General features: G+C 39.0%; 1 protein-coding gene across 1 annotated transcript in view; it reads right to left on the minus strand.

Annotated features, from left to right (window-relative positions):
* Positions 1-751: 751 nt before the first annotated feature.
* ptpn9a (protein tyrosine phosphatase non-receptor type 9a) overlaps positions 752-15,795 on the minus strand; it is a 21,126-nt gene continuing 6,082 nt past the window's right edge. The window contains exons 2-13 of the mRNA XM_046038603.1: positions 13,972-14,115; positions 10,224-10,313; positions 8,070-8,194; positions 7,254-7,359; positions 6,430-6,540; positions 5,617-5,933; positions 5,093-5,180; positions 4,650-4,719; positions 3,474-3,552; positions 3,182-3,332; positions 2,327-2,534; positions 752-2,056 (exon numbers count right to left, since the gene is read on the minus strand). Coding sequence (XP_045894559.1) covers positions 1,866-2,056; positions 2,327-2,534; positions 3,182-3,332; positions 3,474-3,552; positions 4,650-4,719; positions 5,093-5,180; positions 5,617-5,933; positions 6,430-6,540; positions 7,254-7,359; positions 8,070-8,194; positions 10,224-10,313; positions 13,972-14,115 — 1,680 coding nt within the window. The 3' untranslated portion in view covers positions 752-1,865. The remainder of the gene's footprint in view (positions 2,057-2,326; positions 2,535-3,181; positions 3,333-3,473; positions 3,553-4,649; positions 4,720-5,092; positions 5,181-5,616; positions 5,934-6,429; positions 6,541-7,253; positions 7,360-8,069; positions 8,195-10,223; positions 10,314-13,971; positions 14,116-15,795) is intronic.

The following is a 15,795-nucleotide window of genomic DNA, read 5'->3' on the forward strand; positions in this document are numbered from 1 at the left end:
ATAATAATGGCAAGATACTGGGACCAGATGAAATCACTCATTACAACCACAGTCTGTAGAACTTAAAAGTAACACAATAATAATGAAATATACTTCAACCTAAATTTCAGATTCTCAAGGTAGGGTAGAGACAGATTTGTGCATGCTATTTCAGCAATTCTGTCATTTATTTCTGGTTTCTCTGTAAAATCCTCTTGATTTGTCCCAATAAAGCTCTATTTAGATGTTTACAGTTAGTCCAAAATGTCACTAAATGTTTTATATTTAAGCATTACTAAATTTAACAATAACAATCAAGTTATCACAGCATCACATGTAGACCCACAGAATTACTATTGAGTAATTTTATTAGTCATCCCATTCTATTGTCATGATGACTTATCTCAGAGCACATTGGGAATAGTTATTTAAAAGTGCTAAGACATGATTTGTGTAAAAAAAAGGAAAGAAAGTATTGCACTACTCATGAGGTCTTAACTGATGACTTCCACGAATGTATACTTTAATGGCATAGCCACTGCAGACTGCTCTAAAATGTGTGTGTACGCGCATGTGTGTAGGCGCTTAGCAATACATTCCCACAATCACCAAAGCATGATGGCACTGCTAGTGAGCAAAGGCTTGACAGACACAGGTCACTGTCTGTACTGCGAGTCAGGCAATCTCAATGTTTAGGTGAAGTGGAAGGTCTGGGTTTCAGTGGATACATTTGGAAAAATAGAAAAAACAAAATAACACAACTTAGGAGGAATTCACATGAACAGCAATTTAATGAGTGATGACCAAAGGGATGTAAGGGCCATTTTGAGTTTATAGCCTGATCATTTTGGATGTGCTTTACCCCTCTTTATATATATATATATTTACTGAGGCAGCGGAGAATCCATCATGCAACCTCAAAGGAATACAACAACTTCTTGTCAAAACACTTTTTGACTAAATAGTTTTTTGGCAATAGGTTGGGCAGTTTCACCTCCTGTGTTCAGTATGACTCTCCTGAGACAATGCAGAACTAGCTCGTACCATCTACGTGACATATGCCATGTGCTAAAAATGCACTACAGTGAACACAATTTATCCTGGGCACAGGAGGTGTAAAGTGACCTAACTAAAACCTTTTATTGTTGCATGACAGTGGAGCTCATGCTCCCTGTTTGGAATGAAAGTAATGTACTTAGTTAAAAGATCATTTCACCCCAAAATGAAAACTGTGTCAGTTACCTATGTCTCACCAATCTCACTTGAAACACCAATAAATACAATTTATACATAAAAAGCATAAAAGCGCTTGGCATGGAACTACAATGGTTACTTCATGCATCTGACCAAGATATTGTCCATGTACAGTAATTATGCCTATGGGGCATTCATTTGGCTACAACAAAACTTTAGTGGAGTTTTAACTGATACGACATGACTGGATAATGAGTGAATTTTTATTTTGGGGTGAACTACTCCTGGGTCCCCTAAAACATCGGTTTAAAGTTGCACATAAATAAACAAAAGGTTAATGAACTCTTCATTATCACTTCACCCAATGTGCCTAACCACAGACCACAAAACTGCACAACATAAGAGCAGTTTGTTCACGCCACCACATATTTTCTGAGATATGTCAAGCTAAAAGAAAATGTCACATTGTTGAAAGCGAGAATGTTATCACATTGAAACATCATAATGTCAACACTTGTCTTGTCTCGGTCTGGCTTGCCAATGAAGAATGGCCTAGTTTCAAAAGACAGCTTCTGTGAGGAAGTTAATTTTCCTGGCCTCACTAATTGGTCACACAACACAGCTGGGGGTTAACAGATTGACTGCAGAAATCTCAGGGTTTATGGATTGGTTTGGGAAGTCAGGGCTGAAGCTCACTGATTGGCTGGGAGCAGGCCCTGCCTTTGGGCATGCTCCAAAATGGCATTGTAGCAGAAGTAGTACTGGTCCGGGGTTTGAATGCTGAAGGCCCTCTGTGTTCTCATGCGTCGCACCGTCTGATATACATTTAGTGAGCCTACATCCTGTAGCTGGGACAGGCAGATGTCCAGGGCACAGAAGGTACCTGCCAACAACAGGGTTTGTTAATAGTGTTGTTGTTGTTGTTAATTGTTAACGTCTTTAAAAAAATGTTAGGCAAATTAAGGCTGTGTGTTCAAATTGGTCTAAAGCTTTATGATCTCATCCACTCCACTTAACTATATTACATGAGCCTTGAAGCTCATAATATATTTTAAAAACTGGGTGTCAGTCCCTGAAATCTGATTAAGACAAAATGATAAATGCCAACAACCACATGTCTAGCTTTAGGGAAAATACAATCTCAGGATCTCACCTGTTCTCCCAATCCCTGCACTGCAGTGGACCACCATTGGGGGTCCCAGTGGGTGGCCTGTCCACTGAAGTCCCAAAGCCTTCACCATTTTCCTCTGTTGTCTCTTCACAGCTCCCAGGAAGTCAATGAGAGTCACTGCTGAGGTGGGAACGCCGTAGTCAGGCCAGCTGAGGTACTGGAAATGACTCACTTGTCTCTGTTCACATGTCTGAATGGATAAAAACTTTTTTTAGTTACATGATTGTTGTGCATTTCCTGTAACTTTGAAAATTGCATTCGGTCCTTAAAATATGGCTTGATCGCACCATTAAAAGGCAGGGTTCGATATTTCTCTCGGCAAAAGAGTTAAATGAGAAAATCAATACCACTTTCATGTCTGTACCCTATATATAAAGCTGGAGCCAGAAGGAGTTTAGCTTAGCTTGGCATAAAGTAAAGACTGGACTGTTTTACGGTGTGTTATGTGCTGGAACCATTTCTTGGCCAGGAGCAGTGAGTTCCTGGAGTCTTTGCTGGTTTCCTGACAACCTGATGGTGACGACAACACCAAGAAGTCACTATGCCTGACCAAGAAATAGTTCCAGCAGGGTTCAGGGAAAAAAGGACGGCTACATTGCTTATCCTGCTTCCATGTGGCCTGGATAAAGAGTGGAAAATGGATCTCACTATAGCAATTTGTTGGCCAGAACTTCCACTGAAAAATATCTTTGACTCCATTTGTATGTACCTTGTGTGCTTTTTTTATTTTCCCCAAGATGTTTGTTGACAAACTGAATTTTGTTTCTACATGAAAAACCTCCCTGGTATGCACAATCCTGTGGCAAAACATATTCTTGCAGTGGTCCATGGCTGTACCTCAGTGTTGTGCAGTTCGAGGGTGGTGTGGTTGTAGTGGGTGTGGTTGTCAACCCTTTGGTTAACCACTGCCATGTGGCCATAGACCTCCTGTCCCCCTTCCTCCAGAGGCCAATACTGTCCACACTTCCTCCGACTGCCCTCATCTGTCCTACAGCACAGAGACAGGACACACATACATACATTTAAGTCACAGTTTTAATTCTGACCAACCTTAACCTTACCTTTTGACCCAACAAACAAGTATGAATTTTTTTAGAATTTAAAAAAACCCAAAATCAAGTCAAATTACCTGGTTGTCATGACAATAACAAGCACGTTTTGTTCCCAAACCATTCTCCAGAAATCACCATAGGTCTTTTCCAGTGGTCCTATACAGTAAAACAGGAGATTCAAAGCACATTAAAATTACTTCAGCTCAGTCAGTGATCAGTATAATGGAGCACATCATTTTGATTGTTTAGAATAGCAGCCTAAAGAGCTACACTCGTACCAAATACAAATAAAGACAACCATTACTTTATAGAATAGCAGTAAAAAAACCCAAAAAACTTGAACCTTCCCTATTCTTAGCAAATTTATTGCTAATGATTCTTAATTCACAAGCTTGACCTCAGTATGTATTGTTGTATGCACATCCAGTACCTGCCCCTCTTAATACATTAAGCCATCTGCTCTCAAGGGAATGATAATTAAAATGATAATTGCATAAATACTAAGCTGAATGCTGCTATCCTAAACAATATTACAAAACAATTTAAATTTTTCCCCACCACCATTTATGGCCCCACATGGTTTATGTTCGGATATGTTTCACGAATAGTCATCTCTGAATGCTCTTCAGTTAAGATTGGTGTACCACAGGGGTCTGTGCTTGGTCCATTGCTATTGACCATTTTCTGTGCTACCCCTTCGTTGAACGTCAGTTTTCAATGTTAAGATAGAAAGGTTTGTAGGGTTGTGGGTTAGAGCATAAAGACCACACCCAACTGGCAAATTAAATTGGATAAATTCGACTTTTTCCATTGCAAATTTACTAGCCTTGCATCACCAGACCAATTCAAATTGATTTCAGTAACTTTAAAAGGCAAAAACAACCCCCCGATATGAGAGCAAACATTGGCTGCTTGGAGGGGGCTTGCTTTCATCCAAAAAGGGGTGGGGGCATAACACAAGGGCAAAGTACCCAGATTCGCTGCTCTTATGTGTTAGATAAACTGTTGCGATTGGCCAGACACAGGCCAGGTCGGCTGCACATCTGTCTGAATGGAGGGAGGACCAGACGCATCTGCTAGAGCAAATAAAACATGAGCTTGCAGATTTGTCAGGTTCCCAGGCTACAAAACTACTGACTTTCTTGACAAAAATATCCATGTAACCATCCATAAACACAAATAAATATTGAAGTATCCCTTTAAAGACTTTAGCAATACAGATAGCATTAACTAAAATATGACAGTTGACATACCTTGAGTACCAATGTATGCATTCCTTTGTTTGTAGCCGTCCATGAAACTCGCATTGATGTAGTCTGATCTCTGTGGGAACAACACAGCTGTGTTACAAAAATGAAAGTAACCCTTGTTTGATCTGAAGCATATTGTGTCAGTTCAAGAAAACACTGAAAGGTGAACTAGATGTAAAACTCAGTTGTTTTCATGGGGCTGATGGAATATTCAATTATTTTTGAGGAGCAATCCAACAAAATGGAAATACTTTGGTTACGCTCTCTCAGGCTGGACAAAAACCAGTTAGCTTGTGAATAAGAATACTGGCAGTGTGGCAGCCTTTCAAAATGTTAATGCCTTGCATATTTCTTAGCATCTGAGTGTGACCATGAGTGGAACTAGCAGTCTTTTTCTTTTGGTATGAATGACACCAGTAATATGCAGATTTAGAAAAAGTACTAACCTCGTTCCTTCTGGCTTTCAAACGAACTCTTGTTTGATCAAGGCACAGCACGTCTCCATAGCGATTCCTTTCCTGATTGTAGGCTAATCTGTGGACAAATACCAAAAATTAGCACTGAAACTTACTGTTGTAGCCAGTTTCAACCATGACTTAACATTGCTAATCTACAATTTGTAAATCTGATGTCCCAGATTTGAATAATTTCTGATATTTATAATTTCCCAGAGGAGCACATTCAAATAGTTTGTTTTAAGGTCAACAATGAAAAATCCAAATATATTCAATTTATATAAATGACCAACACAGATATTAAATGCTCACATTTGAGTAGCCTAAACTATGACATCTGTTTTAGGTTGTAACTCTAATCATTCCCAAATTCATTGCTTTTACAAAAAGTAAGGGAATTAGTAATAATTTGTTGTTTTCAGTAATAACACCATGCTTGTGTTTGAAAATCCAGAGCTCCAATTGTTAGCCCTGAAGTCTTTAGCAGATACACATGTCTGCTGCTGTAAACGCACTGTGCACAGTGGAAGGTTCCAGGTGGCGGTTCTTTGCGGAGCTCCTCATACTCTTGATGGATGCCGGAGCGCTGAAGCCTGCCGAGGTGGGTCAGCAGCTCCTGCGGGCGCATGGACTCGGGTCCGGCAACGTGAATAGAAGCATCTTCTACGGGAATGCCCACCAGCTCGTCCACTGGGTCTACACGACCGTTCTGGCCCGCCAGTAGCTGCTGGTTCCAGCTGTATGCCTCCAGAGGCAGCAAACCGCCGAGGTGCTGGGGGAGACAGTCTCTGGGGAGGTGTTGGCGCAGCTCGGCCATTTTCACCATCTGTACCTGGAGTTTGAAGAAGAAAATGGATCAACATGACCCCAAAATTCAGCTTCTGCTGAACAAATCAAATATCAAAGGTTTACGTAGTAAAAGTTAGTCAACTCTGGTATCCTTAGGTGGAGGGCTATAGTGACTGACAGTACAGTTTTTTTTATGTCAAACTGTATTTGTTTGTTTATTCTTGATTGCATGAAGAAAATTTACATCAGGCAACTCAGTCTCTAAGAAAATCCATACTAATAAAATTTTTCAGGGACAGTAATGTGGTAGGGGGATAGACTCCAGTAATTCAAGCATTAACATCCCAGAGATATGAGGCAGCAGGGTGGATTGGTGGTCAGACAGAACCCCCTAATCAAATTATCACTTGCAACAATCAATGACACTGAAGTGCCTTGTATGCCACTCCAGATAAACAGAAATTTTCAAAACTCTTAATAAATTAGTAGTACACGTGGCACATGTATAAGAAAATTATCAACAAGCCCCTCCCATTTACCCTCTCCCTAAGTTTCTCCTTGAGAAGCAGGCTGAGCAGATTGTAGGGCACTCGAAACCAAACAGGGGCCCCGACAATCAACACCTTCTTCAGCCTGGCAGGGAACGCCCCCTAGTGGAGAGAGGACAGCACAACTTATAAAAAACTACACTTTATATCACAAATTCTACAGAATATATTTAATTCTTCTTTAAAAGTCATGATTTAGACAGTCATGTGCTAGTTTTTTGGGTTTGTAATGAAGCAGGAAAGGTAGTTCATCCTTATAACAAGACCTGAACAGTGCACTCTCAGTAGCTCACCCTCTTTCAGTTAATTATTTCTTAAAGACAGGCATATCTTCAAGACAATCCAAACATACATTACACTATCTTCACTTTATATAGAGGAACTCTATTTTTGAATTTGATGAGCACAACTCAACTACTACAGTCAATTTTTAGATCAATGTGTGGGCACAAAATATGCCATTGGTGCAGATTTGGGCTCATAAGTGTCTGTGTTATTGTCTCCTCATGACATACTACTAGACCCTTAAATCACAAATGACTTTGTAGATGTAGGCGTACTTGAAGGTACCTTCCAAAATAAGCACCACTCTGAGTATTACATATGGTGTATGGATTAAATAATTCTTATGCTTGTCAACACATTTGGTGAGTCATTCATTTTGCCCTTTGGACAGCCACTAAAGTCCTTGAAGACACCAACTCTGTTTTAATCAATCCGCTTCTTCACAGGATGAAGAACATAACCCAAAGTTATGTATTAACCTAGCTCTGGAAACGAGTGAATCATTTTTAAACAATGGCAGGCAATCCAACCTTGAGCAGGTTGAGGATCTTCTTGCTGAGGTCCAGCTCAAAGTTTGTGTAGTTGGAGCCTGCCATGTCGTAGATGAACACCAGGCCGTTTCTCTGGGTCTCAAAGCTGTGGGCAAACAGAAGTTAAGACTTCTAAGTTAATGTTTTGGATATCTTAACTAAAAGGTCAGGTAACAGCAAACTCACGTAGGACAAGTGCACCCCCCCGCCATTTTGGAAATCAAAATGGGTGATGTTATGTGGTTGATAAGTGAAATGCTGCATCAGATTCCAACGCTAAAGCAGGATATATTATTCTAGGGTAAGGCTGGGCAAAATGGCCAAAATTATTATGATATAAACATTTCATACCATTCAATATCGATAATTATCACAATAAATTTCAAGTCATTATTTCTTTCAAATTTAAATGCTGATTTTTGCTCCTGAGTGAAAAGTAGAAGAAATCTGATGGTTAATTAATTGTGTGGTTAAACGTTTCTTTATGGCCAGAACAAACACTTGATGCCAAAGGGTGTAACACTTCACAAATCTGAGGTAGAATATTCAAAACCATTATGATCAAATCTTTTTTTCAACAACTATGATTAGTAAATCTTTTCAGTCCCTTTTAAATGAAACATCTATTGACAATATATTGAACCTTTGCTATATAGTTTGAGGAAAATTATATTGCAATAATTATCATTATTGTTCTATTGCCCAGCCCTATTCTAGGGAACAATAAATGTCTAGTATTGATCAAACAAAATTTTACTGATGACTTCAAATAAACATTTTATTTTCAGGTTATCTAACTAAAACCACAGCTCTCACCTTTCCACTGCCCGATCCAGGAGGTAGAAGAGGGCCTGAAGCACCACATGGTTACCTGTCTTGTTTGGGTGATGAAGTTTGGCTGTGTACAAGGCAATGGAAGCCCCTGAAGGGTCCCGTACACTCTGGAAAAGACAGAACTAACAGGTTATATCAAAATTCAACCTAGTGAGATGAGTTCACTCCCTTTTCACTACCAACTTAATCCCCCTGTACAGAACTGTTGACAATATCAGCACTGGATTAATTCCCTTCTATGCATGCCTAAATGTTCTCTAGAGCAAGACGAAGTTAAACCTGAGCTCTTAGACTCCAAATTTAGACTAAAAAGAGGAAATCGTTTTCTTTGTATTCTGAAAGTTTAATTTATCTCGTATGTGTTTCTACATCTCCAATAACTATCATTATATTTCTCATTATGGACTATGTATGCGAATGTTGCCAGTGGATTGATGTGTTTTTCATGTGGTGCTTTTAACCACTTGAAGGAGTTAACTGGGTCTGGTTTACAGTGTGACAACAAGTCAGCCAAATGGAGAATCTGCAAAAATGAAGGATGAACAAATGACCACAGGGGGGCACTTAAGTTCATATGCTGGTTACTGGCATGCTGCCAAAAAGGGCTGTAAACAATTCAGCAGTATGAACAATTCTCGTCTATAATGATGCTGCAGGTCTTACAGCTCTTGTTTTCTTCCTGAGAGGGACACAAAACATTTTTTTTTTGTCAAACCTGATCAGTGTTAAGGCTGTTGGTGTCAAAAGAACTAGAGGCTCTTCACTGAAGCTGCTGACCTGACATACTACTGTACTGTCCTTTGTAAGCAAATAAGCCCGTGTTCTCGGGCATGGGGGCTAAAAATACCACACACAGGATATGAAGCCCACTGCTAAGGCTGGAGAACTCCGACGTCAGACAAGAGGATGTGCAGCATCAATGCCTCTGTGACACGTCAATGGGGAAGGAAGAGGGAAGATGCAGGATAGTGGGAGTGTGTTTGTGCGTGCGTGCGTGTGTGCCGGGAGGGGGGAAATCTTTGATGATTGTGATTTGGCTGACAAAGGGCTAAATATATCTGGCCACACCAGTCAATCAACAACTTGCACCCCAAAAGGACCCTTAATTCCTCATTATGAGAGCTTGCTTTTGAAATTTGTACTCTAAGCCTTGCTAATTAGCAAGTTGGGACCCTTTTAAGTGTACGGTATTGATTGATTCTCAAACTAAGCTGCTTCCTTGACCAAGTCAAGAAGAACCTAAATGTCTGAAAGGTAACACATCGTGAAGAGGACGAAGAGCCTAAGCAACATAACATGTGGAATAGAGACCATTTTTGTTAACTTTGTCACAGCCTGAGCAATTATGTCCAATACAAAATTGAAGCATGTTTAATTATATCCTTTATCATTTTATCAGAAAAGACTGAACTGCACTGAAACCAATAGCACAGAAGCAGCATTTCACAACAAAACAATAACAAATAACATAAGCAACAGCTGAATATGTAAGATGAGATGTTAAAAGGATAACCTTGTTGTTCTATGATTTTCTTGTCAACAACGTCCATGAAAATACCAAAAGGTCTCAATACTTTCTGACTTTCCCACCGTACCTGTGACATTCTGACCCAAGCCCATTGGTTTCTACTGAAGATGTCAGTCTTTAAAAAAAACAGGTATTAAGTATAGCGTTTCAGTTTAAAAAAAGGCTAAGTAATTTCCAAAACAGGAGTAAATGGTGCGTTTGTTGGGGACTATTTTCAGCTTCGCATTAATACACACCAAGACGGTGCATGTGGGATCAACAACAAAAAAACTAACTATAGTAACCATTTTAATAATAATGAAAGAAAAATTAAAATCATGTCACAGTGCAACAATTTGTCTCATTGGACACGTGTTCAATAGTTTTTGCACAACAATGTTGGTCTATAGGACAGAGGAATAAGCTTATCAGGCTTTGGATATACAGACAAATACTTGTCAGAAGGATTTATTCAATGTTGGTTTTGTCCCCCCCCATTTGATTTGTTTATAGTAAATAAATTATAGAATATTGACTGCCTTATCCTTTAATTGTTCTGTAATGTGACACCAGACTGGACCTTTCTATTTAAGGGATGCCAAATGTACAGATTTATAGGAGACTCTTACCAACACAGTGAACTTTCCACTGAGCAACTCTGAGCGCAGAGGTTCTTCCTGAGGCTGAAGTCTGACGATTCCTTCTTTAAGACGCGTTTCCTGAAGAAAAGAGATCACAGCAGGTGAGTCAGGCTGTGGAGTAACTCTAACAGCCTGTCAACTTTGAGGTGAATTCCTTTCTGTGAACAAAAGGATTATCCGCCTGACTTTCCTGCCAGGAGGATCCCTCTCTGCAAGCTTTCCCCATAATTTTACTTGACACAGATTTTAACAGAGGGTTTGGTTTTCACAGAGGCTTTCTCACTTGATCGAGAAGACTTGATGGAAACTGCATATACTGATTGATTTCAGTTACTGCAGCTCTCTTATTCCTTGTTCTTTCAAGGTAATTTATTTTAATCAATCGTGTTATTGGTAATGGGAGACAAATGTGAAAGAAAGACTAACATGTACAGATATAAGCAGTTACAAAACCAATGGATATATTTTGCTGGAGGGCAGTCATATTCAAAGTAATGTAATATCAGTATTGTAATGTTTGCTTCCTGTTTGGTATGCTTTTAACCACCTCCATATGGAGAATCATAGAGTGACTGACTTTTAACAGATGGAACTTTGTATTAACAATAGTAGCATAATCAATAGTAATGTAGGCAGCAAGAGATGAATGACATTTTTTTCTTCCTGAGATTTAATGAAAAAAAAAAAAACTAAACTATAAAGAATGGCCAAACCTATGTTTAATAACACCATCTACAGTAAGTATATTTGAAGATCTTTTGCTCACTGTTTACATGTTATGCCATGTTCTTGGAACTAAACACATGATTATGTTATTAAACAGCTTTTTGGCTTAAAATCAGTTCTGTTGAATATTAAAATTGTGCTGGATTAAGAGAGTAGTGAATTTTTGTTATGTGATTTTGTGTAAATATGTATACATGTACAAATGCATTGGCATCACTGAAACAACATTAACATTTTTTTAATGTGGCACTTACTGGTTTATTTAAGCGCTATGACAACCGCCTCAGTTTGAATGCCAGCATGGCCTGTTTGTACGTCTCACCCCGTGACAAAACAAACACTTCATTGGAAACTTTCTCCCTTAGTTTATTAAGACAAATGACTTGTACACAGCCTCTGTCCTTGTTCTGACACAGCATTAAACCGAGTTAAATGAACTGTAGCGTGGCAGGGGAGACTAATCCTTCTCAAAGTCACATTCAAGGCATTCATAAATGAGTCGTGTTTATGCAGGCCAACTATTCATTGCAGAAATAAGAACCCACCTTGGTGATTTAAGTGACTTTACTGAAAGGTAGGGGGTAAAAACCTGCCATGTCTTGAAGCTATTCAAGTCAGAGTCTGTGCAAGAAGTCTGGGAACTTTCCGTTTGCTGCAGTGGATAAACTGGAGCAGATCTGAGCAGATAAATCCTGTTTTGCATGTTCAAATTTGGCCAGAATTACATTTATAGCAGCATAAACCATTTGGGGACAAAATGACATTCTCTCCCTGTTAGTTATAACGTGGCTCGGAGGAGAAGGTCTTGATTATGTTATTATCTAGATATTATTTTAAAATCATAATGTAAATGAGACTTGCAGTCTGATCCACTGGCCATGCCCTCAAGGTTTCATTTTGATCATTTTCCGGTTTGACGGTAATAATATAATCAAAGCTATTTCAGTGATATGTAGGGAACAGACATCTTTTCTCTGCTACGTTCAATTATGTTCTGCCCTCAGTGAGTCCTCAAACTCCACTCATCTTGTTCTCAGCTATCGCACATAGGCGCCCTCTCAATGTCTCTATAGCAGGTACTTATATACAGCTAGTTGCTATAGATATACTACTATATCTGTTTTAAACATGGGCCCCTTTCAACTGACCTCCCCAGGGAGGTGGTTAAGGGTATAGCAAACAAACAGGAAACAAAAAGGAGAAGATAATAAATGTTCAAGGAGATGCATAGCTGTTGTTTGCCTCCAACGCTTCAAAAAATAAAAAAGCTCCAAAAGATCCCCCCCCCCAAAAAAAATCTGCATGTACAGAGAAACCAACTCTTTCATTTGACATATTCAACTATATCATTGTGTTTAATATTGTTTTGCAAGCAGGCCAAAATACGCTACCCTGTGAAACTTCATGTTCCTCATTTATTCTAACCTCACAACTCGGCTGTACCAGCCGACCGACCAACACTTATTTCATGATAAGCTTTAAGCTCTCTGGAAATAATAAGCCTGCATGCTGCTTCTTGAAATAGCCCCCCTCTGTGTAATTCAGTGTGAGATTGGGTGTGTGTCTGGCCTTAGGTTTAAGTGATCTCTTGCTTGGCTAGGGCTTCCAAAGACATTTATGCAATGAAAAAGGCCTTGTGTTACTGTGCTATGGGTGTGGTGAAGATGGTGTACGTGACCTCTACCTTTCTACCTGGGTCTCTCTGGGTAAACCGACATCTTGGTGTTTGACTGCTATCCTTTGTTTTGAAAAGGCATTTTAATACTTTTGATTTTGGTGCAGATAGTTGTGGACCAGTGAATGAGTATGTAGCATGTAACATTAATTTTTACATTCGTAACATTTTCATCAGTTATTTCTGTTGATCTGAAATAGTCAGAAAGGCAAGCAACCACAGATGCAATTTGTTACAGACTTTGCAGCTGTGTCATAATCCAGTCCAAACAACAAGCTAATAAAATACAATTGGTCCTGTGGAAATAATGGCCGATATTCAGTGCACTGTGCAAAAACCGATTTTTCCAATGTGGGTGTAGATTTCATCGATAACGTTGAAACAGAAAGCGTTTAGACTGATGAGATAGATATGATTCTAAATTTAGGTTACAGAAACTATGTTTTCACCAAAACAACCTGATTTATAACTTGAGATGAGTCAGCTAAAACAATTTCTTCAAATAATGAAATCTGCCTTCCCTTGGTCTGCTTTGGTCAAACCTGTTGACAGAAGCCATAGTGTATGCCATGAGCATCACTGTCACAAAGGTCTCAGATAAGGAGACTAAGGTATCCATATCTTTAGTATGACACGTCTGAGTATCAAACCTTAATACTTGAAGAGTACAACCAAAATGTGTCAGTAATATCAGGTACTGAAAAGTGTCCAGTATTTAAAGTTGACACTGATACCTTGAGTAGTTTGGTACATTCATCTATTTCTTTGTTTCTCTTTTGCTTTAATTAGTACCTAAACTTGGGTATTGCATTGTTTCCAAAATGGTAAGGTTTCAAATGATACCCAGCTCTCAAAAGGAGCAGATTTTACTTTGGTAATCTGAATTGTCTATATGAAAGCTCCAACCTTTAATGCTGACTTGGTATTAATTATTTATATATTTTTAATATTCTCCAAGATGGCCCATTTACGTATTTCCGAGGCATAAAAATGAAATAAAATCTGGAAAATTCACACTGAAAAAGTTCTTGTACATAGACTAAAACTTAATGTTATGAAAATTTGCTTGGACTACATTTTGTTAATTGGTGTGCAGTTCAAGGGATAATAGTGTGAGTTTCCCACTGTGTTAGCCAATTAATTTTCTGATAACATTAAATATTAGTAGCAATATCCAAGGCTAACGTGGAGTGCACAAACTCCTTGTGTCTACATGGACAAGTTGTTCAGCTTCTACCAACATGGTTATCAGAGGGTGCTATACGTCACAACTGTTCTGCTGTTGTGCACACAAGCAGCTGCAAGTTAGTTCTAATGATTTTTGTCTCTTCTTACTCTGTAGCTGTGGAATAGCTCGATGGCTCGGAGAACATCAAACTTGCGAGCCATGAGGAACTTGACAGCCAATTCCCTGGACAATGGTGACACTCCATGCTGACTGGTCCACTTGTTGATTTCCTCCAGAAACTGCCTTGTAGCCTGAAACAGACACAGATGTGGTCACAAACTTGGTACTCCTATAATCGAAGGGTCAAACAGGAAGGAAGCGAAACTGGGCTTTAAACTTGATACATCCTCAGAGGAAGTGCTATCTACAGCCTCACAGAATATTTGACAATTTTATGGCCTGGGAAGAGCTCTATGATAGTGTTTTTATATACTGTTGTATAGTCTGAAGGACGATTGGAGCCTTGCTCACTTCATGTGTGTTTACAGAATGTACAGTATTTACACAGGGAGGTACAAAATAAAATGTGTGAACTGTAATTTGTGCAGGCAACCAAAACAATTGGTTTTACACAAGTTATTCCTCAGTTTTGCTGGTTCATCTTGTTTGTTAACCACAGTTATCTTGGGAAAAGATTTGGCACTTTGTGGATTGAAAGGATAAAAAAAAAGTGAAAAACAGCAGTGGTTGAGCTAAAAAGAACAAGAAAAATCGAGGAGTGATGCATATAAACGGCAACATGCGAGAACATAAAATAAAACTTCCATGTTAGAGCGAACAATGCTCACATAGTTTTTATAAAGTCAGCGCAAGAGCATGAGAGGCGAAGAAGATGGAATCCTGCTGAGCTGGAGTTTAAGACACAAAGCTGAAATAATAACAAGGCAACATACTCAGACTTAATTGCACTTTGCAGTAAAGCCAGTCACGTCTAGTTGTCGAGTGCTGGGACATCCACAAAAAAAAAAAAATAAATAAATAAACAGTTCTTCAATGAAATTAAGAGGGGTTCTAGGTTTGATTTGTTATCCAAACCCGATTCTGCTTTTCTATTCCTCTTCACCAGGAAGAAGATGATTAATTGGCCATCAACCTGTGTGATGGTAAAGCTTACACATGTTTCAGGATGGAAAAAGATGCTCATTAGTTTCTTGTGAAATCTGTCTGCAGCCATAAGCAAAGAAGCCCAGAGCTAAAAACGATGACTAACAGTATGATGGATTACTGGTGATAATGTGGCATTAATTAGACCCCCTTATACATTGAGATTTAAATACATTAAAGTTTTTTAAAGCCTGCATTATAAAATTAAGTGTGAAGTCTACTAAACCTGCTATAACTGATTTTTTGGCAACGGAAACATAACATGACATATTATCACCTGTGGAGTCTGTTTCTGGCCACCTGGTGAATATAAGTCCAATAGTCACTCATCTTTCTCAGTTTTGGTCTCCACCAACTCAGCAAATCTGGCTCTTTAGAGAATTAATGTCCCTCTATGTTCATCTAGTCGCTAACTGTGTCCGTCTGTCAATTGGTACTGGGAAGGCAGTGTACAGTGGGTTTTTAGAGGTTTTCTGCTGACAACAGCTGCCTGCTGTGGCCAAAAACGACAGTCTGAGAAAAGCGAGAATGAGCCAAAAACAGTAAAGTTGCAGGTTGTAAAAACAAAAAAATTAATTGAAAATCTCTGTAGAGCTGAAGAGAACAGCAGAGTTGGGTGATAATTCTCTGTGGCTTCATCCCTATAAGTGACGCCTTTCACAATGTACTAATGTGAGCTATTGTTAATAAAAAAATATTTATTACTGCCAATTTAAAGTAATGGCACTTAATTAGAGAGCTGTTTGCTAGCTGACAAAATGTAAAAAAAAAAATTAAAATAACCAAACATCATAAGATACTGGTTGAAATCCCCCCCCCCCCCCCCA

This window comes from Micropterus dolomieu, linkage group LG22, assembly GCF_021292245.1.
Source record: "Micropterus dolomieu isolate WLL.071019.BEF.003 ecotype Adirondacks linkage group LG22, ASM2129224v1, whole genome shotgun sequence".
In the NCBI taxonomy this organism is placed as follows: Eukaryota; Metazoa; Chordata; class Actinopteri; order Centrarchiformes; family Centrarchidae; genus Micropterus; species Micropterus dolomieu.